General features: G+C 34.8%; 1 protein-coding gene and 1 long non-coding RNA gene across 3 annotated transcripts in view; one reads left to right on the top strand and one right to left on the bottom strand.

Annotated features, from left to right (window-relative positions):
- The window catches only part of LOC127871395 (ATP-dependent RNA helicase TDRD9-like), a 108,075-nt gene extending 106,656 nt beyond the window's left edge, over positions 1-1,419 (top strand). For both annotated transcript variants that reach the window (XM_052414300.1, XM_052414299.1), the window contains one exon: positions 195-1,419. In XM_052414300.1, the coding sequence (XP_052270260.1) occupies positions 195-342 (148 nt within the window). In that variant the 3' untranslated portion in view covers positions 343-1,419. The remainder of the gene's footprint in view (positions 1-194) is intronic.
- Positions 1,420-3,318: 1,899 nt separating this feature from the next.
- LOC127871394 (uncharacterized) lies at positions 3,319-17,881 on the bottom strand. The gene is made up of 2 exons (XR_008045314.1): positions 17,393-17,881; positions 3,319-9,867 (listed from the first exon to the last, which is right to left on the bottom strand). It is a non-coding gene; the product is annotated as an uncharacterized LOC127871394 (long non-coding RNA).
- Between the last annotated feature and the right edge of the window lie 8,837 nt (positions 17,882-26,718).

Genomic DNA, 26,718 nt, shown 5'->3' with positions numbered 1-26,718 from the left:
TAAATCACTCTGGAGTCGTTTCATGGGTAGAACCAGTACTTGGTGTCTTTTGAGACTGCTCTCAACAGTTGGGAGCAAACCCATAACCTCCTGGTCGCTAGGCGTACACCATATCCACTACACCATGGCCATGTTGAAAACAGTTACCGGAGCACCTCAATGTCATGTCTAAATATTGAGATGACACATTTCAGGAACATTCGAGGTCGACCAATCAAATGTGAGCTGTGCGATCTGGACTGCCCGACTCCTCAACTGCTTGCCCTTCATCTGGAGACCGCTAAACACAAGGAGCTCGAGCAACAAATTATGGGGCCACCAGGGGCCAGAAGTACGCGATAGGGTCAGAGGGAAAAGGTCTTGCACATGTGTCACAAGATAAGGTGGGATCAAGTGAAGAACCTACTACCAGGAACTCAAGTGTAGACAGATATTAATGGGTCGGTGTGTTCTATGTACTGATTGGAGAATATTAGTTATATTCTTGCAACATCTGAAGCAATATTTTAACCTTGACTGAAAATTGTTCATTTCCATTATCTGTTTCTATCATGTTTTAAGTTCATATACTAGTAATTGATGTTAAGTATTAATTGATTATCACATATAAACTTACTAGTTGTTTCTTTCATTTGTCAGTGATTCCCAATTTTTCTGGCCAGTTTAGACATATTACATATTCAAAGTGTTAACATATACCAGAACTGGTACTAGGTTTCTAGATTCTGGCCCCTTTGCATCAAGTAGACTTGCAATAACAGTGTGCCGAGGATTAAGTCTGTCTCAATAAGCGATCATGTGTAAAATTAAAAGGCTGTGGTGCGGAGACTTTTATGAGATCTGAATGTTTATGTGTGAATGCCATTTGCCTTATAAAGAGATCTGTTTTGCACATTGACAAACTTTAATTAACTCGCTGTGTTTATTCTCAGATAAATTTGCTTCTGATCTCCATGTTCAATGTTTGATTATTAAATATCAGTCAAGGATATGACATTCAAATATTAAGTTCTGTTGTATAAAGATCGGTGAATCAAAAGTTGTCTGTTTTTGCTACTTTTTATATAATGGTTATGTTTATTACGCAATCAAGTGTATGACCATTCTGTTTTATTGAGTTTGTTGTTGTTGTTAAATTGTTGATGCTGAAAGCATTAAAGCTTTTCATCATTTGTATTGAAATTTTCTTTATTGTTAATAGTGTCATAAAAATGTCATTTATCGAGAAAAAACTCAATACAATACTGTAGAAGCATTAGGTTTCTTTTTATTTGTGATTTGCTGAACATTTGTACAGACATTACAAATTGTTTTCCTTTTTTGTGTTATTTTTTAAATTCATTTTAGATAATTATTTCATTTGGTATAGTCATTTTATCATGTTTATTTTTTGCTGAAAAATTAAAATTGGAAGAAGTTCTTAGTGTTTAAATTTATGTCCAGGAAAAAACATTAAATATAATCTACATTTATGGACAAAACGATACGCAGTCATATGAAATGTAAGACCAGTTTTAAAGCGAACATTTTTCTTGTTTTAAGCTCACCTGAGCACAACATAGTCATGTTGAGACTTTGCAATCGCCTTTTGTGTGTGGCCTGTTTGCAACATTTGCCTTTTGTGTGTGGCCTGTTTGCAACATTTGCCTTTTGTGTGTGGCCTGTTTGCAACATTTGCCTTTTGTGTGTGGCCTGTTTGCAACATTTGCCTTTTGTGTGTGGCATGTTTGCAACATTTGCCTTTTGTGTGTGGCCTGTTTGCAACATTTGCCTTTTGTGTGTGGCCAGTTTGCAACATTTACTTTGTTGATACTCTTAAGAGATTTTAATTCCATTAGCAAAAGTATCTTAAGGTTAGGATTTTTTGTACCCGTTTAATGGGAGGTGCAAATTGCTTACCAATATTTGTTAATATTTGCTTTAAGTTTGCTAAGAAGTTATAATCATGAAAAAATCAATACTTAAATGATTGTGATGATATTGCATTTTTTACGTGTTTTAGCTAAAAAATCTCACTCTCACTCTATCCCCTCTGTGCCATCTGGTGCTTGAGGCGACGGCAAGGGAGCGCCACTTTGGTCTGTCAGCTGCTGTTGCGGGTGCTGTCTGCAGAGTGAGGCCTCTGTTCTTGAGCTCTCGATTCACAGTTCGGCGCCACGTCTCTTTCGGTCGTCCACGGTTTCTTTTCCCCTGTTGAGTCCATCTCAGTGCCTCCCTGGGTAGCAAGTAGGTGGCATTCTGCAGACGTGGCCTAGCCATCTCCATTTCCCCAAAGCAATAGTCTCAACGATGCTGTTTGCACGCTCTTCCACGTTTTGCCAGAAGACTTTCATGATCCGTCGCAGGCACTTGTTCTGGAAGACTTCCAGTTTGCGCTGGATGGTAGCAGTGGTCTGCCAGCATATAGAAGGATGCTCCGCACCTTGCTCTTGAAGACGCGGAGCTTGGTGTGCATGCTAAGACTTGTGGTCCTCCAGATGGGCTTCAGCATTGCAAAGGCTTTGTTGGCTTTGCTGATTCCCGTGTTGATCTCCCTTGCACAGTCTCCATCTGTGGTGACCTTGCTGCCTAGGTAAATGAACTCGTCCACTTCTTGCAGAGGCTGGTCGTTGGTGATTGGGTCGCACACTCTGGTGTTCTTCCTCATGACCCGAGTCTTTCCAATGTTGTACTTGAGACCTATGGTTCTTGCTGACAGTGTCAACTGTGGATCTTCTGCTGGATGATCTGGTTCCTGTTAGCAAGTAGACAGATATCGTCGGCGTAGTCCAGGTCATCTAGCAGCGAGGTCAGCGTCCACTGTTTTCCTTGCCTCCTTCCCTCTGTGGTGCGGCGCATGATCCAGTCAATTGCCATTGAAAAGAGGAGCAGCGAGAGGATACATCCTTGCTTCACTCCAGTTTCCACCTTGAATGGTTTAGTGAGCTGGTTGTTGTGGACGACTCTTCGCTCGAAGTTTTCGTACAGGGACCTGATGACGTTTACAAGTTTCTGAGGGATGCTCAAAAATCTACACTGATAATTTAAGTGTTATGTTTTCCCATTAACATTGAATTTCAGAATTGCTGTTTCTCAAAATGTGATTAAAAGGTTAATAATGTTGTCATTTCCAACTTACCGATAAGTACGGACCAAGTAAGGACATTTGACGTTGCTTTTTTCCCCCTATATACTAGTATTCTTAGTAAAATCTGCATCAAAAATATCTTACATAAGATGAATGAGCCAAGTATACTTTGACCCCTTCAATCTATCAACATGTACAGCAGTTTTACTAAACCTAGGAGTAGACTTGGAAAGTATAACAGTGAAATTACATCATGTTAGTCTTTTTATTTCTAGGGTACCAACCACAATATTGTAAATATCTATAAACATTAATTAATACTTATGAGCCTTGCATTGGGAAAACCGGGCTTCATAAATATGCATAAAGTTTCATCCCAGATTAGACTGTGCAATCAGCACAGTATTTAAAGAATATTTTTTCTAAACAAACATCTGGGGTGGTATTCCAGAAACATCTCAAGTCATTTCTTAAATAATTTCACTTAAGTTAAAAATTACAATGTTTTGTATTTCTTTACTACATAAGGAAACACATGTGTTTTTGGTATTCCTAAAATAACATTGGCATAATTATGTTATTTACATGTATATCTTCATGCCAATCTATTGCAATATGAAATGAAACACTTAAGAAAATTTCCCAATTTAAGGATAAATATAAAATTTAACTTAAGATGCTTCTGGAATACCACCCCTGATCTATGTGGTAAGTTTCATCTCCGATTCACAGGCTTATGTTGGACAAAATTATACACACATAAATTAAGCCTAGTTTTCTCAGATTTGAAAACATAAATATACTTGAGAACAATAAAGCAGAATAAAAACATACAAAACAACAAGACTATTGCCAAGCAATGAAAGTCCCCTACCGGTGAAATTCCACCATTTTCAGCAATATGTCTAGTCTATTTGTTGCCATAGCAACCAGAATTCTTGACATAGGAACAAAATGAAATGACATGTATAATCTCCATATTGCCATCTGTCCATGTTTCAAGATTCATGAAACAAGAGAGCCTGAAAAGCCCAAAGTAGCTCCCCTGAGATTAAAAGGAACTGACCTGTTCTGTGCAGCCCAAGATGTCATTACAACAAATGTTCTTACCAACTTTCATAAATAGTGAACACCCTTGAGGCAACGTTTTTCAACAGACTGGATACATTTTCGTACACATCCAAAATTTCATTAAATGAAATATTCTGACAAAGTTTCATGAAGATTGGACAAAAAATGTGACTTAAAGAGTGTTAACAAGTTTTTACAATAGCCATATAAGGAAAAATGCCCGCCCCCTGGTGTATGTATTTCAACCAACCTGAACAATTTTTAAACTAATCAAAGATATAATAAGGATGAATCTTCTGACCAAGTTTTATAAAGATCGGACAATAAATGTGGCCTCTAGTTTTACTAAAGCCATATATAGCCATATTCGGAAAAATGCCCCGCCCCTGGTGGCAATGTTTTTCAAGCAACCAGAACCATTTTCGAACTTGTCCAAGATATCATTGGGACAAATCTTCTGACCAAGTTTCATGATGATCGGACAATAAATGTGGCCTCTAGAGTGTAAACAAGGTTTTACTAAAGCCATATAAGGAAAAATGCCCCGCCCCCTTGGTGGCCATGTTTTTCAACCAACCGGAACTATTTCAAACTCATCCAAGATATCATTGGGACAAATCTTATGAACAAGTTTCATGAAGATCCGACAATAAATGTTGCCTCTAGAGTGTTAACAAGGTTTTACTAAAGCCATATATAGCCGTATAAGGAAAAATGCCCCGCCCCCTGGTGGCCATGTTTTTAAAGCAACCGGAACCATTTTCGAACTTGTCCAAGATATTATTGGGACCAATCGGAGCAAGTTTCATGATGATCAGAAAATAAATTTGGCGTCTATGAGGGTTAACAAGGTTTTACTATTATAGCCATATAAGGAAAAATACCCCGCCTCCTGGCGGCCATGTTTTTCAACCAACTGGCATCATTTTCGAACTTGTCCAAGATATTATTGGGAAGAATGTTCTGACAAAGTTTCATGAAGATTGGACAATAAATGTGGTCTCTAGAGTCTGAGTGTTAACAAGGTTTTACTATAGCCATATAAGGAAAAATGCCCTGCCCCTTGGCAGCCATGTTTTTCAAGGCAACGTAACCATTTTCAAACTAATCCAAGATATCATTGAGAACAATCATCAGACCAAATTTCATGAAGATTGGACAATAAATGTTAACAAGGCAAATGTTGACACCGCACAACGGAGGACGGACAAAAGGCGATCACAAAAGATGAAGAACTTTTAAAGTTATCACAAGATCCAGAAAAGTGTGACAGACAGACTCACAGACACACAGAGCGCAAACTAGAAGTCCCCTCTGGTTTCACCGGTAGGGGACTAAAAAAGCACAGCAAATAACGCTCAGACTTTCAATATCGCATCATACTAAGTATTATACACTTGCATACTGGTAATCTATCAGAGCTTCAGCTGTGATTCTGCATAAAATATGCATGGAACATAATTATTTAAATATTGATGATTAAAAACTCTAAAAAGTAAAAAATTCCAAATTTTAATCCACCTTACACAACAATAGGTATTTATAGGTGTAAAATCCATTGACTGCAAATGTAAACTTGTGTTAATTGTCATGCAATGTCCTTAATATTTCCAAACATTGAATAAAATCTTTTCAAAACATATTTGTTGATAAAAACGTCTCTTTGGAAAGCGTGTCGTTGTCAATCCAGCTTTTGAAATCTTCAAGAAGTGAATTGAGCTGGGGGCTAATGACTCGCTTCATGAAAAAAACAAGTTGAAAGCCATATGTGGTCAGTGTGTCTCTAGACCAGCCTGTGCATCCACATTGTCTGGTCAAGAACTACCCTGTCCACTAATGAGACAAGGAAAACTTTCGTGACTTTATAGGGGACAGTATAGCTCTAAACCAGAAGGGGATTGCAGTCACAAATTTTGTATGATGAACAATCTAAAACAATATTTGTATTCCCTACAATTTTTTCTGACAAAAAAGTAAAATAATGTTCATATTTAGCATATACCACAACTATGCACACACCAAGTTACATCAACCTTGTTTTAGAACGTGTTGACATAGTTCACGGTCCAGATATTAGTTATCAATTTTTTCTGTTATCACAGCAAGCACAAATTTAGTAAAACAATAAAACTGCAACATAATTTCTGGTTTTATGCTGTTTGCACATACTATAGTAGCCTTTTTCACTTTGCTTCTGAGCGGGAAAGGGTTGAACAGATACGGTACTTAACCCTTTGCATGCTGGGTAATTTGTCGCCTGCTAAAATGTAGTCTGCTGAATTTCTAAAATTATCATTTTCTTCGATTTTTTTCAAAGAATACTATAGAATAGCAAACAGTTTGGATCCTGATGAGATGCCACGTTCTGTGGGGTCTCATCTGGATCCAAACTGTTTGCAAAGGCCTTCCAAATTCGGTTCCAGCACTGAAAGGGTTAAAACAATTACAACATAATGAAGCTTTGTTTAGACATACAAAAAGTGGCAAAAATCTTAATTTCTTCATTTGTTTTTAACAATACTCATGCAGGGCAACAGATACGGTTCGTTTTATCGTCTTTACGATTTGTATTTGACAGAAAACCAATTGAAATTTAAAATCAATCGTACAGAAAAGGATTATGAAAATGGAAAACGAATTGAAATTGATTCTTCGTCGTTTTAGTTGTTCTATTTTCCGCCGTACCGCGTTTAATTATAATTAGTGTATTGTAACCTTTAGTGTTGCTGAAATATTTTCAGTTAGTTCTGTTTTGGGCCGGTGTCAATATAAAAAGTTACTTCCGCCGAAATAAGTTCGGGAAAGGTTCTCTGTTAACTTTCATAAACGGCGTGCGCGCCCAATATTTTGAAAATTCGTTACGAGACCCAAACGCGCCCAATATTTTGAAAATTCGTTACGAGACCCAAACCGTCGGGAAAAGACGTTGTGAATATTATACTATCACATTTAATAGCACAGGTGGTGACAGATTCTGAAATATTTGGCTCATAACACCACTGCGATTCCATGCCTAAAAAACTCACAACATCGTGATTTCCACTGGCTTGTCATTGATGGAGAGGGTTTGGCAATGTGAGTGTGCACTGAGACTGAAAGGCAGGAGTGTTGAAACTGGTTTAAACTGAATGACTCCATCATCCATTTGTTAATATACAATTAAAACTAATAATTACAAACAACCATTGTCACTGTAAATTTATAATGACTTAATTGGAATAAGAGTTGCTGAGAATTATCAATAATCAAAAATGAAGCGCTAATCTGATCCAGAAATATATGTACATTTTGATCAAATTGTAAAAAAACTAATTGAAAAATAGTTTTGAGGGAAAAAAACTAATTGTTAGAAAAAGCTTGGCATGCAATGAAAACTAATTGACTTAAAATCTTATCTGTTGCCCTGCTCATGATTGGAAATCTAAAATTCTACAATATTACTCTTTTCGAACAAAATTATTGACTAGCATCACTTGTTTACAAGTATATCTGTATATGTGCAGTTTAAGATTTAAATAATGTGATAACCATTTGCATAACAAAATTATTACCCTTCAAAAGCATTTTTCTTAATAATTGGTAAATACTTTTAAAACAAGGGCTGTATGTAAAACATGCATGCCCCCAATATGGGCTGTCAGTTGTAGGGGCACCTATTGTGTGAATACGTTTTTTGTCACTGCGACCGTGACCTTTGACCTAGTGACCTGAAAATCAATAGGGGTCATCTGTAGATCTGCAACGATTCACATACAGCTCGATTCCATATCGATTTCAGTCACTCCGATACCGATTGTTTTGATTCGATTCATCTTCAAACCTAGTTGTATCATATATTCACTCTTCTGCCTCAAAATAAACATTTCTGTTCAAAAGCGTCGCATACCTAGATATCTTGGGCATTTGTCAAATTGTGTGTTTGTTTGATATAGTTTGGTTGGTTCAACAGTGTTTTAAAAACTGTTGAAAGTGTGTTAAATTAACATTTGTAAGAAATATTTTGCAAGAAACTGCCAATTGTCTTTCAAACTATGTCAATATTTCATTAAAACACATAAAAAAGAATAGCAAATTAGGACTCAATTTTAATTTAAAAAAAACTTATGACTAGAAGATTGTGTTGAATACACAATAATATAAAATTAAATAAATAATCATAAGAACATCTGGAATCAGTGGAGTGATAGTACTATCACTATTATATCCAAAACCGCTACAAGAATGTCTACCATTGTGCCGTGACAGCATCACCTGTTACCTGTAGGACAAAGAACATTCTCTAATAAACTTAACAAATTCCCAACAGAAACAGAACTACTTTTCTGGCTGGCGACTTGAGTAGTTGCACTTGTGCTACCTGTTAGTCTTGCTAAATCAACGTTATGTTTGCATCCATGAAGCACAGTTTACACTTTGCTTTATTGGGAGGGCTACCATCATGAAACCCAAAATACTGCCACACTTTTGATTTTAGCTTCTTAGGCGCATCTGATAATTTCAATTTGTCGGCCACAACTTGCTCAGCCATTTTGACGCTTTTTCCGAAAGTAGATCTTAACGCGCTGGATGACTAAAGTAATAAGCAGCCAATGGCGCGCGTCGTAATTACAGGTAAAGATATAACCTACATCTTTCCGTATTAAATAATCAGAATACAGCGAGCTTTACGTATCTATGTATATATATATATGTCTATATGTTAAAGAATCAAACCGAATTCGGTAGGTTTGGTATCGTAATTGAATCGACGCATTTCAAACCGTTTTTCGATGCATCGGATCAAATCGTTGCAGCTCTAGTCATCTGCCAGTCATGATCAATTTACCTATGAAGTTTCATGATCCTAGGCCTAATTATTCATGAGTTATCATCAGAAAACCATTTTACTGTTTCGAGTCACTGTGACCTTGACCTTTGACCTAGTGACCTGAAAATCAATAGGGGTCATCTGCCAGTCATGATCAATGTACCTATGAAGTTTCATGATCCTAGGCGTAAGCGTTTTTGAGTTATCATCTTGAAACCATTTTACTATTTCGAGTCACTGTGACCTTGACCTTTGAACTAGTGACCTCAAAATCAATAGGGGTCATCTGCCAGTCATGATCATTGTACCTATGAAGTTTAAAGATCCTAGGCCTAAGCGTTCTTGAGTTATCATCCGGAAACCATCTGGTGGATGGACGGAGGGACCGACCGACCTACTGACATGTGCAAAACAATATACCCCCTGTTCTTCGAAGGGGGGCATAAAAATAAAATTGACAATAACTTAATTCTAAGCTCTTAAGTAATCACTTAATACTAATAGTTAATCATACAGCAAACACACAAACTATTATCAGCATGTTATGTCTGCTACACTTTAGGTTTCGATGTGTAGCATTTATTGAAATCTTCTACAACTCTGCTAGCAGTTTTTGAAAACATAGTTGATCGACTTAGTTTCTCATCCAAGATTTCAACCTTCTTAGACAGTCGTTCCAACTCAATAGTCTGATTATACACAAGCTTCTTAAGAGTATCAAGCTCTTCTTCCTTGGGACCATCGTCAGATTTATGCTGAAACAACATGTAAACTGCGAGTCCACACACCACTATTACAACATCATTGATTATCTCTGTAGTCAGATCTATGGCTGCCTGTTCACTCAAAGGCTTGACTGCCGTAGTCTTCGTTCCCCAGCCATGCTTCCACATTGAGGCTTTGACTTGAATGGATTGGAAGCCTTGAATAAAACAGTATAAAGGCTATGACATTCTGAATCCACAAAAGAGTTATAAACTACCCTATTATCAATTACGACCTTAAATCAAAACTTTATTTTTAGTTTATTCATTGAATATCTGAATCCGGTTAGGACATAACTGCTATAAATTAAGTATCAGTGCCTTTGTCTGTTTTATCGTCAACTACAAATTAAAAACTGTCCACAGCCCTTCACACAAAGTAACTATTTTGTTTAGCAATCATAAGAAATCATGGATAAATTTTCAGGTATAAAATTTCAAAAAACAAGGGATGTGTTTGTGAAACACTATGTTCCCATATATATGACCTTTGACCTTGAAGGATAACCTTGACCTTTCACCACTCAGAATGTGCAGCTCCATGAGATACACATGCATGCCAAATATCAAGTTGCTATCTTCAATATTGCAAAAGTTATGGCAAATGTTAAAGTTGGGGCAAGCAAACAAACCAACAAACAAACCAACAGACAGGGCAAAAACAATATGTCCCCCACTATAGTGGTGGTGGACATAAAAATATTGAAAATAGACCTTGGATTGAAGGCAGAAATCAGCCGAGAACAACATTGCACCAAAAAAATCTGAAACTATCAAGGCAGACAAAATAACTTGATTGATAAATATCTATAATTCCAGCATATTAGACGTAAATAGAGCAAAAGCTTTGTTCAAGTTAAGAAAATGCAAGCGATTGCTGCTTTGTTTTCTGCTAAAATTTTACCATATGCAAATATAAATAGGTTTTGAACTATATTTTACTCATTTATCATAAATTTTGTGTTGTGATGTGTATGTAATGAGTAATGGAAAGCAACGTAAATGCTGATTCTTGGAAGTCCAAGGTACAGATTAATAACGGACAAACCACTGCAGTTATTTGGTGTTAATTATGCTCTGATGTCAATAAATGGAAGCACTGATCCCAAGTAATATTATCAGATAGTCCAACATCTACCGTCTAGAAAGAAATGTCCAAGCATAAATATATGTTGGAATTTTAAATATTCTGCAAAATTACTTTCATTTCAACTTTTTAAATTGTAACTGGTCAATGATTAAACTATGCAAGAACATAACTTAAACAAGAGTGCAAAACTGTCACAAGGTATGTCCGTTTGAAGGTTTTGGACATCTTGAAAAAAAATACCCGTAAATAAAATACTGAGAGTCAATTTCCTCAAAATCGTGGAAAGCACGAACGAAAACCGGCAAAACAAGTGTAGCATGATATCACAACTAATGGACTGGGGTCAAAGACACAATGGTGATTGTTTTAACCGCACTAAGTGACCCTGTGACTGTTTTTGACCCCGCATGACCCATATTTGTACTTAACCTAGACATCATCTAGACACAACTACTGACCAAATTTGGTGAATATTGGATGAAAACTACATCAATTAGAGAGCTGACACCATACTTTATGCTTGAAATGCACTAAGTGACCTTGTGACCAGGTGTTTGACCCGGCATGACCCATATTTGAACGTGACCTAGATATCATTTAGACACAACTTCTGACCAAGTTTGGTGAAGATCAGATGAAAAGTACTTCAATTAGAGAGCGGACACCATGATTAATATTTGAAATGCTCTGACCCTGTGACCTAGTTTTTGACCCGGCATGACCCATATTCGAACTTGACCTAGATATTGTCTAAATACAACTTCTGACCAAGTTTGGTGAAGATCGCATGAAAACATTTGAATTAGAGAGCAGACAGTCACACTGCTGTGGACGCCGTCCGCCTGCCGCTGCCCGCCAAGGGTGATCTTATAAGACGTCCCGTTTTGAACGAGTGTATGAAAATAGCAGTGTTTTTTTACTCACAATTTAATTAATCTCAAATTCAGTTCTATAAGTTGAATCTTAGTAAAGCTCGATTGATAATTGTAGGCTCTGATACTACTTAAAAGTACGACGGGCACTCGTAAGTATACATAATTGTACCCCGGGTACGGAAAATATACCAACATGTACCCAGACAATTTTGACTTTACCCGAGTTTTATTCCCGCCAAAAATCTGATGTCCTAAAACGCCCTACAGGATAATAAACATAATTCACTTCTAAAAAACCTGCCTCAACATCCTTTTAGTACTACGAGTTTCGATAATATATAGATCATTTACAAAATATTGACATAAATATGACCTTTTTTTTTTAAGCCGCAAATGACAAATTAAGCGATAGAATTCCCGGGTACATTTTAGTATATTTACTGTACCTTGGGTCAAAGACCTATATAATACAATGTTTTTTATAGGCCTTTGCTGGGGTACATTGAAGTTAACTTAAAAGTACCAAGGGTACATTTAACTAGTACCTGAGCCGACAATGACCAATCAAGTCTTAGTAAATATAATATTGAAATTACTTTTAATTTTTATTTAAAAGCATTTGTTAGCAAAAAGTCAACAACAATTTCCGAATAATAGTCAAAATTACATTTTTTTCTCAATGAAAAGAACCGGCCCCTGGCATTTGAAAAATGGTTAAAAACACAATTAACAAAACTCTTTTATAAACGTGAAATTTTGTTTGTATTGTCAAAGACCTATAGAATATATATATAAATAGGTCTTTGGTATTGTTTACAAATACGAACATTTGCAATCATGGAAATAGTAACTATAGCATTCAAACAGATATATTTTGGTCACATGACAATCAAAACCTAAACCAAGTCTTTGGATATACTTTCTATATTTCATGTCATTTTTTTATTGACCTTTTCGACATTATTTTAAGGGAGACAACTCTGAGTGGATTTAGTGAGGTCGGGGGGGGGGGGGGGGGGGGGGTACTCGATCATCTACTGCAATGCGTCTGCATAAAGTTCTGTGTTGATGCAATTATAATTTCCCAATAATTTGCAGATATAACTTATATGGCATGTTTTTTTTGTAATTTGTTATAAGCTTAGTATCTTTGATTTAATTGTAGTTCATGTTTATGCTTTATTTCGATTTTATTGTGTTTAAAGTAGGTAAAAACGAAACATGCCAAAAGCGGGTGGGGTATGGAAAAAATATATTATTTGTTAAGTGTGGGCAAATTAGAAGTTTGATTACCTTTGGTAAAATACTTTTCTTTGAAAACAGATAACTATGCTGTCTTTAAATGTTATTGAATGGTTATTGTTATAACTTATAGAAACCTTTTTTTTTCAGGAACATCACAGTGTCAACAGAAACTGGAATACTGTATCTCATTCTGCATGAAGCTCAAGACTAATACACCTGGAATGTTATTAACTCTTGCAATTAATATTATACATCACCACAGTTACATAACTATCTTCTTTGAAAAAAAATAAAATAAAGATTCTTCAGATGTGTGTCTACTTCATACCCTTACATTAAAAAATATCCTACACATTCAGAAATATAATAAAATGGATGGTGGTATAAGTTGCTACACATCCAATGTTGTCATTTAGTCATTTAACATAACATGTGATGTGTTGACATGACTTTTAACACTGCTAAGAAAACATTTACTTCGAATTAAATAAAGTGTCCCTGGTCAAATGTCCATTGGCTAAATATCCATATGGGTGAAATTTTCAGCTGTATCACAGTCATCCTTAACTGGTTGTGTGTTGGGCTATCCCCATTAACTACCCGTCATGGCAGATTTGTTCAAAACAAGACAAGTATCAATGTTTGAAGAATTGTTATTGCTTATACAGTCTTGACGCTAACCCCTTACCCAACAGCCCGGGGCTAGTGAAATGTATTAAATTTGGGCTATTAAAATTTACTGATTCATATAGTCGGGCTAGTGGGTATTTTAATCTGTTCTATTAATGCATAAAGATTCGGGCTTGTTGTTCAAAAATGCGTAAGTGAAGACTGCTTGTATATGCTGGTTAGTCTGAGACATTCCAACAAGCAATATCTGTGACAGTGCAAATACTTGCTCATTAAAGCAAAGACCTATAATACACTCTTATCTATAGGTCTTTGGTTTAAGTGTGTATAAAATTTACAGGAGCTTGTGTGTGTGTTTGGTACAAGCTCATCTCAAAACTGATTCACTATTTAGTTTTTAACCTAATAGAAGTAAAAACTGACTGTAAAATGAATACTATCATTGTAAAGATTTTGTTGTTGGGATGAAATATTATAAATTGTAATCCCTGTGATCAAAGACCTATAGATAGGCAGGGGTTTTTTTTACTAAGAAAATGACGCCGATATTCGGCGTCTTCCCCTACCAGAATTTTTCCCCTAAAAATACCATTTCCCCTCCAAAAATATAATTTTTCACCAAAATATAATATTTTACCCTCAAAGAAATGTTGTTTTTTTTCTTTTGGGAAGTCGACACTTATCCAATTTGTACCATGTACAACGATCTCGCTCTCTCCCGACGAACACTCAAATCTCGGAATCCCAGTGATTCTATATTTAGCTCTTAAATTACGTCATGGAAACCGGGCAACTAATCATGTGACTATTTTACTGGATTCCGGTCTTGCGCGAGAAGGGTGTTTCGTCAATTAATTACCGGAAACCAGTCGAATTTTCATCCGGGTTATGTGAAAGCCAAGATATAAACGTTAAAACAGAAAAAAAGTCTCACAATTGGCGTTCATACACGAACAAAATAAAACGTTCGGACTCGGAAAATATTAATTGCGTTGACGCATTTTTTAAGAATGAATCATCAAAAACCGTTGAAACCCAGCAAGATTCGGAGGTACATGTAATCAACATCGATTAATACTGTCGGATTATTGTGAAAGTGAAAGTATACAATCGGCAGCTGCCGCACCTTTCCCTTCCAATACTGTAGCAGATCTAGATCGTCAACCCATTCATCATGAAATTGAAATCATAATATTGACATCATTCCCCGGCCCCAGTTGAAAACATTTCCCATTATTAAATCTACACCTGCAACTTTATTTAGGACTTTGACTTTAATATCATACTTGTTCATGTGTTTAAGAACAAAAAGGTCAGAGACATGCCTCTTTTTCTAAAAAAAAACCTGAAGTCTGTAGGTGAGTTATAGACATTGAAATGAGCAGTTTTTATTTTTTCCCCAAATATGTCTCTTTCGCGCTCGATTTTCCCCTTTTACCCAGCGTCCAGCGTCTTCCCCTTTTTGTAAAAAAAACCCCTGATAGGTCTTTGCTATGATTAACACAGAAAACATGAGCCCAACGCTAATTCCTGTTGATGTAGCAGAGCCAAAAGACCTGGAAGTATAGATGGTTAATGGATGATGTTCATTATGAAAGTACTAGTAGGTACTGGTTGGTTTGTCTGTTTGATACATCTAATAGTATTTTTTTTTTCATATGAGGTTAACTTAGTTATCCTGCTCAGTGGTTGAATCTTCAGGAAATGTTTACGTAAGCACATACATTGTATTTGATACATGTATGTCGGTGACCCTCGACTGCAATTTGGGTTACAGATAGGGTATCCTAAGGTGTAATTATTTCTAAGAGATGAACCCGAGCTGTCAGCTGAGGCTTTAACTTACCAACCCATGAGCGAGCCATAGATCAGCACTACCGGTTTAGCTGGCCGGGGTAAGCTTGGAATTGGGGGACTTACTTTTGCTTAATAATGATCTTAAATAATATTATAGTTGTCAACAATATGATTTTTATGTATTTTAAAAACACAACAAGTTAGGCTTGCAACAGAACTAATAAAAATATATAGATTATTAATTTATTATACAATTTACAAATCACACATATTTAACAATAAAGTAGTCTTAGGTTTACTGAAATGCAGAGGTCCAGATAATTTTTTCAGCCGAGGGGTTTTTCACTCATGAATTTTTTAATTGATGAGTAAAAATCATAATCCGATAATTTTAAGGAGTATTTATGTTCAAAGGACCTGAATTAATAATAAATTGTACTTGTAGTGTTAACTTGCTATTACAAGCAGTTTTGTACACAATAAAGCAATAACTTTTGTTTTATTTAATATACTGTCAATAATAGGGCGTACAATTTTTTCTGGTGTTACTATTGACGATGTCGACTTAATAGAGATCGACCATTTATAACTGGCTCGCCATTATTTTTGTTTTATTTACATGACAATAAAACACAAAACATGCAGACGCTGCTGAACATGTCACAAAAAGAAAAGCGCTTTCGGGACAGGGACTGCCGGTCAGGGCGGCACAGATCGTGACGGTCATATGAAAAACAAGCAAGCAGCAAGTTTTCGCATTACATAATGATTCTAGTGGATTCATTGATTGCAAACCGGATTTTAATATATCTAACAGTTTAAACATGTGCTTAGTTACATTATCTGAATGGTAAGCGGGTGGTATCCGTAAAACTTGTTTATTATATATGTGTATTACGGCTGCCATTTAAAAAGTGCTTGAAAGAAAAAGGTTTTTCCATCGTGCCACACAAGAGATAAACTGATAGCAAAACTTATATGCTTGAAGTTGGGCGATTTGGGTTTTTTTCGAATGTGATGTCAAATGTTTTCACCATTAGCGTATATCGATTTTCAAAAATGCAGCGGAGAGTCCGTTGTGTCAACATCAGCCTTTATCGTGGGCCAAAATGAAATGATACCGTTCTGACTGAGGAGTAAATTAGGTCGGGAACCACATTCTGTACATAGATGGTGATGTCACTACGTTTTTACTGGTGTGGACACGACGGGAACCAGTCATGATTACATGAACTTATATTCATGTATAAACGGCTAATACGCATTGAAATTGCACACGATACGTAATCCGAATTTAGCCAGGAGTTTTTTTACTCTACAAAATTTTAAGCCATGCGTATTTTCTTTTTTTTCATGTGTATTTTATGCAAATACGCATCTTATCTGGACCTCTGCTGAAATGTGCAAATACAAATTGGTTTTTATTTCTGAAAATTTAGAAAAATGAGCTAATATAAAAAAGGTTTAATTTTAATAAGTGGGTGTGTTTAAATTAACTTGCACTCAAAAATAATAATAGTCTGGAGTTGTTTTAATTTCTGACGGGTTTCTGCACACCGTACAGTAAGGTATGATCGTGTTATTTTTGTCAGTAGTTAATTACGGCACCGTTAATTACAATGGTACTGAACTATTATCGAGCAGATGGTCGTTGAACGTTATAATAAAAATAAAGATTGCGTTTATTAGTTACAAATCGGCAATTTATCGCTTTTATTTTATTTATAAAGTCAATATAGCGGATAGGTAAGGTGTGTATACTGTAGAGCGAATATTGGCAGACCCCCCCCCCCCCCGAACCCTTAATCTCGCGTTATCTCGGCAGTCTCGTTACGCGTGATTTAACAATGTCGAAATCGTGAATAACAACAGAGATGCCTGTGAACTACAGTAGTTTTCATATGAAACTCGTACAACACTTGAATTTTTGAGAAAAAAATAATTAGGTAATGAAATGTGCAATGCAGATGTATCACATATTTGATTTTTTCAGTCTATTTAGTCTCTATTCTAATCAGACTAATGAAAAAATCACGGTTCACATACTTTGACCAACTTTGATAAGCCTGTTCCGAAATCTCTCATCTTCCTTTGCTTTGGTTTTCACTGCTGATGCCACGCGTTTGCTAATTTGACCCAATGCTAACGCGGCCAATTTCAACAACGGAAATGGCATTCTTCAACAACAAAAGTTGTCAATGTCTCGTTTCTGACAAAACTGAGTGGAAAACTGACTTAGTTTACGTTTCTCCTTGAAAACGAAAGAAATCTCAACATTTTTACCAGTTATCCAAGATATGTTGCTATTGTCTCCCTTGATATTAGAAATTTAAACTTGTAGGTTACACATGCCCAATTAATTTCCTTCTTTGTTATTTATAAAATTCGCAATATCTATATATCTTTATATAGCCTGTTCAGCATGTGCATCTCTCAGTCTGGTCAGGAGATACATAATGAGACCATAACACATTAAGTGGTTTTATAGCGAACTAGCATCGCCTCTGACCAGACTGCGCATATGCTCATGTTAGGTTTAAGATACGCTGGCCGAAACGCATAAGACCCATGCGGCTATGAAAGTGTGATTTAAATGTGTCGAAAAAAACTGCGTTTAAATCAAATATTAAAATACGATAAATTTCGATAGTGAAGAAATATACTCATAATAAAGCATGTGAGGACACATATGATGTGCACTTTCGTAGTATAATTTTTATCTACTTACACTAATTTGTGGGTTGACAATGATAACACACATTTCATGCGGTGAATGCACATGCGACTTACAAGTGAAAAAAACCCACAAAAGTTAAACTTTTGTTTTCAGTTTATTTATTTAGAAACGCAAATTGCAAACTTAATTTCATTGTCATCATTTGTGCCGACTACCTTTTAAAAGATATTTTGTGTTATATTTAGTTGTTTTTTAATATTCGGTTTTAGCGATTATAAAGCACTTTTGAGGTTGTCTATACTATACCTGTAGTGATTGGTGAACTCATGTTAAACGTTTTATAAATTGAGAACTGTGAATATAAACAAGCTTAACCTTCTACTATTGCGTTATTAGCACCCGTAAATAAAAAGATCGCCGCTGTCCGTTGAAAACAAAAGAAAGTTTCACAGAAATATCAAAATTAACCCCGCTGTAGAAGCATGGACGAGATTACGAAACGATCATTCTTTTTATATGTAATTGTTGTTTATATTCGGTTTAAGCGATTATGAAGCATTTTTGTTGTTGTCTATCGTATCCCTGAAGTTATTGTTGAACTCATGTTCAACGTTTTATAAATTGAGAATATAAACAAGCGTTACCTTATACTATTGCGTTGTTTTCCCGAATCTATTAATAGCCTCAGATTATGAATGACCTGTACTACGTCATTAAGACGCAGCAGATAGTGGACTATTTTAACCATTCATAAATAATTTCTTCCGCGACACGTATAATACAAACATTGTTTATTGATTCTTTTCTATAAAAGCTCCGTTCAAAAATATTCCATTTAACACGATATTCACAGACTGTTTCCATTTATGAATGAATATAGCTGGAGAACTCAAACCTCTTGCATAAATTATACAACTCTTTCTCGCGCGGATACGGCGGGTAGTAGGCTTTCCGTAGATAAGCCGAACTGACTTGAAATATTCATAACAACATAAGCTGTTCGCAACGCGAACAACTAAAATTGATTCAGAATATCACTAAGATTATGTCCATGTACGCGTTTTTGTGATTTAAGAATTAAGTATAAAGATTATTATAACTCGTGTTACACTGTGAATAAATTCAAATCTATGATGTCTAGAACCAACACTACACAATTAAGAAAAATTTCCGAATTTATTGACAACGATATATTACAAAGAAGGGATTTCCTTGCTAGTTAGCTATTTTCTCACTTCTTGATAAACTCAGCACTTATGATGTAAGCCAAGTTATTAAGACATTTTTTATTTTTGTATTAATTTAATTATCTTTTAATGTGATAAGGATTTTGTTTAGTATTCATTTGAGTATCTGCATTTTTGTAAATTTGTTTAATATGTGACAAAAGGCATGCATTTGCTGAAATCTGCCAATAAACTGAAACTCATAAAGAAAAACACTTGCTATTTAAATGGATTTTCTCACAAAATTTGTACATTGAAAAAAAAAAATCAACTGAAATACATAAACGAGTTTCGTGATGTTGTTATGAGAGATTGCATCAACAATAAACACGTTTAGGATTTGTGTAAGGTATGATGTTATAAAAAAAGGTCAATAAGACATCTTTTCTCCATAAAATAGCAAAATGAGATTGGAAAATCGTGGCTTGCACGCACATTCTGTATTTGTGATGATAATATTGACAAAATAATCTCTATATTGAAAAATTGAAGCATTTTTCTGTATAAAAATTGAAACCGTCAACACTAATAAAGCTTGCTAAAAGACCCACTAAGGCGCGAAACTCTACATCAAATATGCGTTTCATATTAAAGACCTATCTGGAACAGGTTTCTATAGTCCGGGCCATACCGGTAGCTTCAAAAGCACAATAAAACAATTGTTCAAGCCTCCCATAGTTCCTTCTTTCTTCCATATTGGTGAACGCTAACAACAAAAACACCTCGCGTGGTTAAGAAACCCAGCAAACAAATGACGTCTTTCTATGGTTGTTAAGACGTTGTTCTACGACGTCTTATCACGTCTTATTTTAAAAAGTTTTTTGAAGTCTTTTCGTGGCGTGAATAAGACGTCTTTTGCGACGTCTTTATTGTGTCTTTTTTTGGTTGTTTTTTAATATTTTTGACGTCTTTTCGTGACGTGAAAAAGACGTCTTTTGCGACGTCTTTATCACGTCTTATTTTGAAAGGTTTTTTGACGTCCTTTCGTGGCGTGAAAAAGACGTCTTTTGCGACGTCTTTATTATGTCTTTTTTGATTGTTTTTGAATGTTTTTTGACGTCTTTTCGTGACGTGAAAAAGACGTCTTTTTGCGACGTCTTTATCACGTCTTATTTTGAAAGGTTTTTTGACGTCTTTTCGTGGCGTGAAAAAGACGTCTTTTGCGACGTCTTTATTATGTCTTTTTGTGGTTGTTTTTGAATGTTTTTGACGTCTTTTCGTGAAGTGAAAAAGACGTCTTTTGCGACGACTTAATTGTGTCTTTTTGTGGTTGTTTTTGAAAGTTTTTTATGTCTTTTCGTGACGCGAAAATGACGTCTTTTTGCGACGCGAAAAAGACGTCTTTTTGCGACGTCTTTATCACGTGTGTTTTTGGTTGTTTTTTTAAGTTTTTTTTACATCTTTTCGTGACGTGAAAAAGACGTCTTTTGCGACGTCTTTATTATGTCTTTTTTGGTTGTTTTTGAAAGGTTTTTTGACGTCTTTTCGTGACGCGAAAAAGACGTCTTTTTGCGACGTCTTTACCACGTGTGTTTTTGGTTGTTTTTGAAAGGTGTTTTGACGTCTTTTCGTGACTCGAAAAGACGTCTTTTTGCGACGTCTTTATCACGTGTGTTTTTGGTTGTTTTTGAAAGGTTTTTTTGACGTCTTTATCGACGTAAAGAAGACGTACTATATTTCAGACGCAAAAAGCAACAAAAACATCACATATCATGTTTTACAAATATAGATTGCAAGTGTTCATGAAGCCAAGCCTCGTTTGCGGGGGTACAGTATAATCCAAAAACTTGAACCTGCATATGTTCATGCAATTTTATTTGCCTTAGCATAACAAACATATTCTTGACAAAAATCTACCTGGAGCAACGAAATTTTGGTTCATTTAAATAAAGAGCATCATTTTTAAGTATGTTCAGTATCCTTAAAGTCAGCCCTTAGAAGCAAACTCAAAAACCTACCGAATGTGATACGCAGGGCAAGTAAAATAGCTTGCCTATTTCTCTGAAAAGACTATCTAAATATACAGCACTGTAGTACATAATCAATAGCAAAGTCACGACACAGCATTATCACGTTTTGAGTTACATATCTGAACACAATTAAACACAATGCAAACTAAAGACAAACATAGGTTGTTATATACAATTAAGTGCATGCTCCCAAAAAGGTATTTGTAAAAAAAAATGCAATACTGTACAATAACCAAGAAGGAACGTAAATTGTAAATGTTTAGAGTGCTCTAAAGAAGAATCTGATATATGTCATGGTACAATTGAATATCCCAATAAAATTAATAATGATATGTCAAGATTTTTATTTAAAATTAAGTATTTATATTTGCACATACATAAACTACATACTGGTCAAGTGTTAAACACAAAAGTGCAATGACAATGGCAAGATTGGTGGTCCTTGACCAGCTATTTAGCAATCAAATGGGAATAACCAAAGGTGTGACTACACATTCCATTATGATATATGTTATGGTCCAGAGTCTACCTGACTGCACATTAAGGTGAGGTTTTTTTCTAGCCTTTGGCCCACACCGCCTTTTCTGTCAGACGCGTGCTTCAAAATCTTTGAAACCACATCCTCCAAGTCTTTTTGCGTATGGCTGATACTTTGTATTGTAGGACAATATAAAGTAAATGTATCATACTAGTATTTATAGCAATGACATGTTTATATACTGATGTTAATGCCTAATTCTAGACTACCTATTCGATACAATAGAAAGTCTGAAAGCAAAAAATATTTGATCATATCCAATAAATAAAATAATCGCAATCATTTTAACTGTAGTCTATAAATGCCTCGTTTAGACTTTCTATCCTTAACAAAACAATAAACAGTCTTTAGGCTTACTACACTACATTTCATTAGATAATATTAGAACATAGCTTTTATAACATCCTTATTGATACAGGTGTTGAAGTATATTTGATTATTCACTGCCAGTATGTTTTTACAATTTAAAAATGGCAAACAATCCATAAAGTCCGCGTTAGGCCCCTCTTAATAATGTGTAAGTAACAACATTATGTACAAAACAAATACAATTTGAGTAACTTCATGATATATGCGGTACAACACATCAGATACATTAAATTGATGATACAAAGGTATTATGCATCCATGAAAAGAGCGATAAATATAACAGCCCAATTTTTATTAATAGTCCATTAATTGATGTAATAAGCTCGATAAATGTGTACATATTTTGTCTTTGTTTGTAATAAACTGTAATATATTTTGATCTCAGTTCTGTATATTATTTACATTCAAGAATAAAATTAAACTTATTTTCGAGTTTATTACAAATCTTAAGTGTAATTGAACAGCCGCAGGTGTAGCCCATCTGCATGACTCAATATTTAATATTTGTGATGACATGGATAATTTTGATAAACTTAATCAAAATTAATTTACATAATTAGTATAGCGATGCACTTTTCATCTACAATCTAATCTTAACTACCTATTTGGAACAATAGACAGTCTTAAAGGACAGGGTTAACTCTGCCATTTACCAAATTTAGCCGATGGCTTCAAGTTGAAACATTTGGTTTAAGAAATTTATATTCGGCTGAATCTTTTTTATTATTAAAAGCCATAACATAGCAAACATAACACGATTGTTTATATATCGATGCAAATTTGGCTTAAGAAAGAGAAGGCTCGCCCCGAAGAGCATTGTTCATAGATTGTCAAAATGACACTATATGTTGTAGACGGTTGATGAAAATACAGTTTAGTTTATTATTAGTGATTATTTGAAATTGATAAAAGTATAAAGTGTTACAAACCCGAAATGATGGAATATGTTGGAACAGCTCGTTTCTGTTAATTCCTTTAAATTTTGTAATAACAGGTAGATCACTTATATAAATAAAGTATAAAAAGCAGACTTCTTATAAAAGTCCGGATTGCCGAGTGATCACAGCAGTTTGAGCCCCGATAAGGCAAACTTTTTTTCTCAATATTTCTCGTTTTAAATTCTATTCATGTTAGTTTATTTATTTAACGCCTCATTATTTAAGAATATATATATATAATGCAACCTTAGGCAGTCTAAGTATCAGGTTTAGACAATAAGTCATAATTAAAAGTGTATACGTTAAGATTTAAATTGTAAACCTTTTTAGTTTTAACTATTATTGCAATTAACAGTCACATAGAAACAATTTTCTCAGACGTCTTTATAGTGTATAGTGTTACGTTAAAACGACGTATTTGTCTTTTAAAAGACGTCATTATTATCGCGGTAAAAAGACGTCTTTTCGACGTATTTTAAAAGACGTCATTACTATCTAAAATCCTTGAAAAGGTAGTTTATGACCAGGTTGAATCTTATTTTAAAGATAATAAATTATTGTATAAATTTCAGTCAGGTTTTAGAAGTGGCTTCTCCACGGATACTTGTTTAATTCAAATAACAGATTTTATCAGGTATGAAAATGATAAAGTTAATATTGTTGGCATGGTTATGTTAGATTTACAGAAGGCGTTTGATACAGTCGACCACTCAATTCTTCTCATGAAGCTTCGAGCATCCGGTCTTAGTGATGGCGTTTTAAACTGGTTCAAATCATACTTGTCGGATAGAAACCAGCTTGTTGATGTTTCCGGTACCTTTTCTTCTAAGGCCAGTATAATCTGTGGTGTACCCCAAGGCTCAATCCTTGGACCCCTTCTTTTTCTAATTTACGTGAATGACATGTCAGCTGTGATTAAAAATAAATTGTTATTATATGCTGATGATTCTGGAATCCTTGTTTCTGGTAAAAGTGTACTTGATGTTGAAAAGGCACTAACAGATGATATGAACTTGGTTAGCCAATGGTTGATCGACAATAAGTTGTCATTGCACTTAGGTAAAACTGAGTCAATTGTGTTTGGGTCTAAGCAAAAACTTAGGTCACAATCTAGCATTGATATATCTTGTAATGGTACACCCATTGCTTCTACATCATCCGTTAAGTATCTTGGAATTACTCTTGACCAAAACCTTTCTTTCTGCTCAATGGCTGAGTCTCTTTTGAAAAAGGCCAATTCTAGGTTAAAATTCCTTTATCGTAAGAAAGATTTCCTTACTTTGCATACGAAGAAACTTCTTGTAATGTCACTGATTCAGTGTAATTATGATTATGCTTGTTCTGTTTGGTATAATAGTATAACTTAGTCTTTAAGAAATAAGTTACAAACCTGTCAAAATAAGTTAATTAGGTTTGTTCTTGACCTTGATTCTAGAGTTCATATTGACCAATCTCACTTTAAGTCCCTCAACTGGTTACCGGTTCACATGAGAGTAAATCAAATAATGTTATGTCATGTCTTCAAAGTAAGAAATGGCCTTTTCCAGATTACTTGAGTGAACACTTTGTTTCCCAAGATTCTATGCATAATACCAGCACTAGGCTTAGTAAAAAGGGTGGGTATTGTTTACCCAAGGTCAAATGTCATGGTTCCAAATCGTTTTCTTTTAACAGCATTAAACTCTGGAACTCTTTACCTGAGTCACTCACAGAGGTCAACAGGTTAGAAGGCTTTAAGGTTGCCATTAAAAGTCATTTAATGAATAATATTTAATTTTTTATATATGTGTATCTTTTCACTTTTAATAAGCAGATATTAAATACGGCTTAGGTTTTTATTTTTTTAATAATTATTAGTTCATACTTCATAACATACATTTTAGCAATATATTTAATTTAGATAATTCATGATACCTCATATCATCAAATTACAACTGTCAAAATATCTTGCAATTATTGATAACATTATCAATTGATCTTAGTTTCCAGCTCCTGTCATATTTTCTGAGCACTACTGTGATAATTAGTTTGATCTCTTTTGAACGGTGATATATATTTTTTATTTCATTAAATAATTATTTTACTATGAACATAGTTATGTTTAAGGTCAACATAGTTATGTTTAAGGTCTGCCTCTTTTTGTCATGCCACCAATAATAAGGACCACAATGGAAATAAGGGCTTGCTCTTTTTTGTGTTATCCTTGGTTTGGTGAGCATGTCATAGTTTATTGTACATGATATAGTTTTTAATAATTGTTTATTATTTTATTTTATGTTATGTTGTGAACTGTGTATATGCTTCCTATGCCGAAATAAATCTATCTATCTATCTATCTATCTCGCCAAGAAGACGTCTTGTCGACGTCTTTAAAAAGACGTTATTATCATGTTGCAAAAAAAGACGTTGAAAAGACGTTTATTTTACAATTATCTCAGACGTTTTTATAGTGTTATGTTATCACGACGTCCTTTTTACGTCTTTTAAAATACGTCATTATTATCTCGGTAAAAATACGTTTTTTCGACGTATTTTGAAAGATGTCATTATTTTCCTCGCCAAAAGACGTCTTGTCGACGTCTTTAAAAAGACGTTATTATCATATTGCTAAAAAAGACGTTGAAAAGACGTTTGTTTTATATGGAAACGTATATGGTACACCCTGATACTGTGATGATGTCAACATTCTATGACGGCATGATATGAAAAAGGTGTAATGGCGTAAAAAACAACTCATCGTGTCGACTAAAACTAGGATGTCAAGTCATTTTCACAAGAGCATGAAGCCTAAAATTATGTTGATTTGTCGACATAAGATAAGTTGTCAAGACTTAAACAACCCGCATGTTGACATAAGAGCCTAAATCTCTGACGATATTTTAACCTTTAGCCGTCTTGTAAATTTAACTACATGTTGTATTTCTGTGTTGTTTACTGTATGACGGTATATATCTTGATGACTTGCAAGCAACATAATGTTGACATGGTAATATAACTGAAGGAGTCGATATAATTTCTGTGGACAAAGGGCGTCGTTTAAAAATTATGAAGCGCTTATGGTACCAAAATAATATGGTCATGCCGGATTAGTTTATATCGACTTACTGTGAAATTTTTTTATTTATTTTTTAGTTCAGTTTTTATTGTGCTATATTGTTTTGTTTATTTTGCTCATTTTTAGTTCAATTTTTATCGCAAATGTTCTATTGAGCGTACTTCAGTACTTTCAGTACGATTCATCCATACACTAGTGCTGTATGGCTTTTACATAGATAGTGACACTTTTGTTCAGTTCTTTCAGATAAACCTAATTGAGGGACATTTTTTTAAGTTTAAACGTGATATGTCTGCTGTTTATCTTGATTTTGTTATCCGACATTTTGTTAATATTGTTTTGGCGTTGTCCATCCGTCCGTCCGTCCGGCACTTTTGTGTCCGGAGCCATATCTTAGAAGTGCTGTGGCGGATTTTATTGAAACTTGGTATGAGTATATATATGGATAAGAGGATGATGCACGCAAATGGCATTGTACACCATCTGTTAATAATGGAGTTATGATCCTTTATATCTTGAAAAAAATGCGTTTTAATATAAGCTTAGGGATTTATCTCTATTAACACATGAGTCAGAGCCATGCAACTTGCCATAGTCGT

Source organism: Dreissena polymorpha, chromosome 3 (assembly GCF_020536995.1).
Source record: "Dreissena polymorpha isolate Duluth1 chromosome 3, UMN_Dpol_1.0, whole genome shotgun sequence".
Classification (NCBI taxonomy): Eukaryota; Metazoa; Mollusca; class Bivalvia; order Myida; family Dreissenidae; genus Dreissena; species Dreissena polymorpha.
The sequence above is the reverse complement of the archived record's forward strand: the minus strand, read 5'-3'. Positions and strand labels throughout refer to the sequence as shown.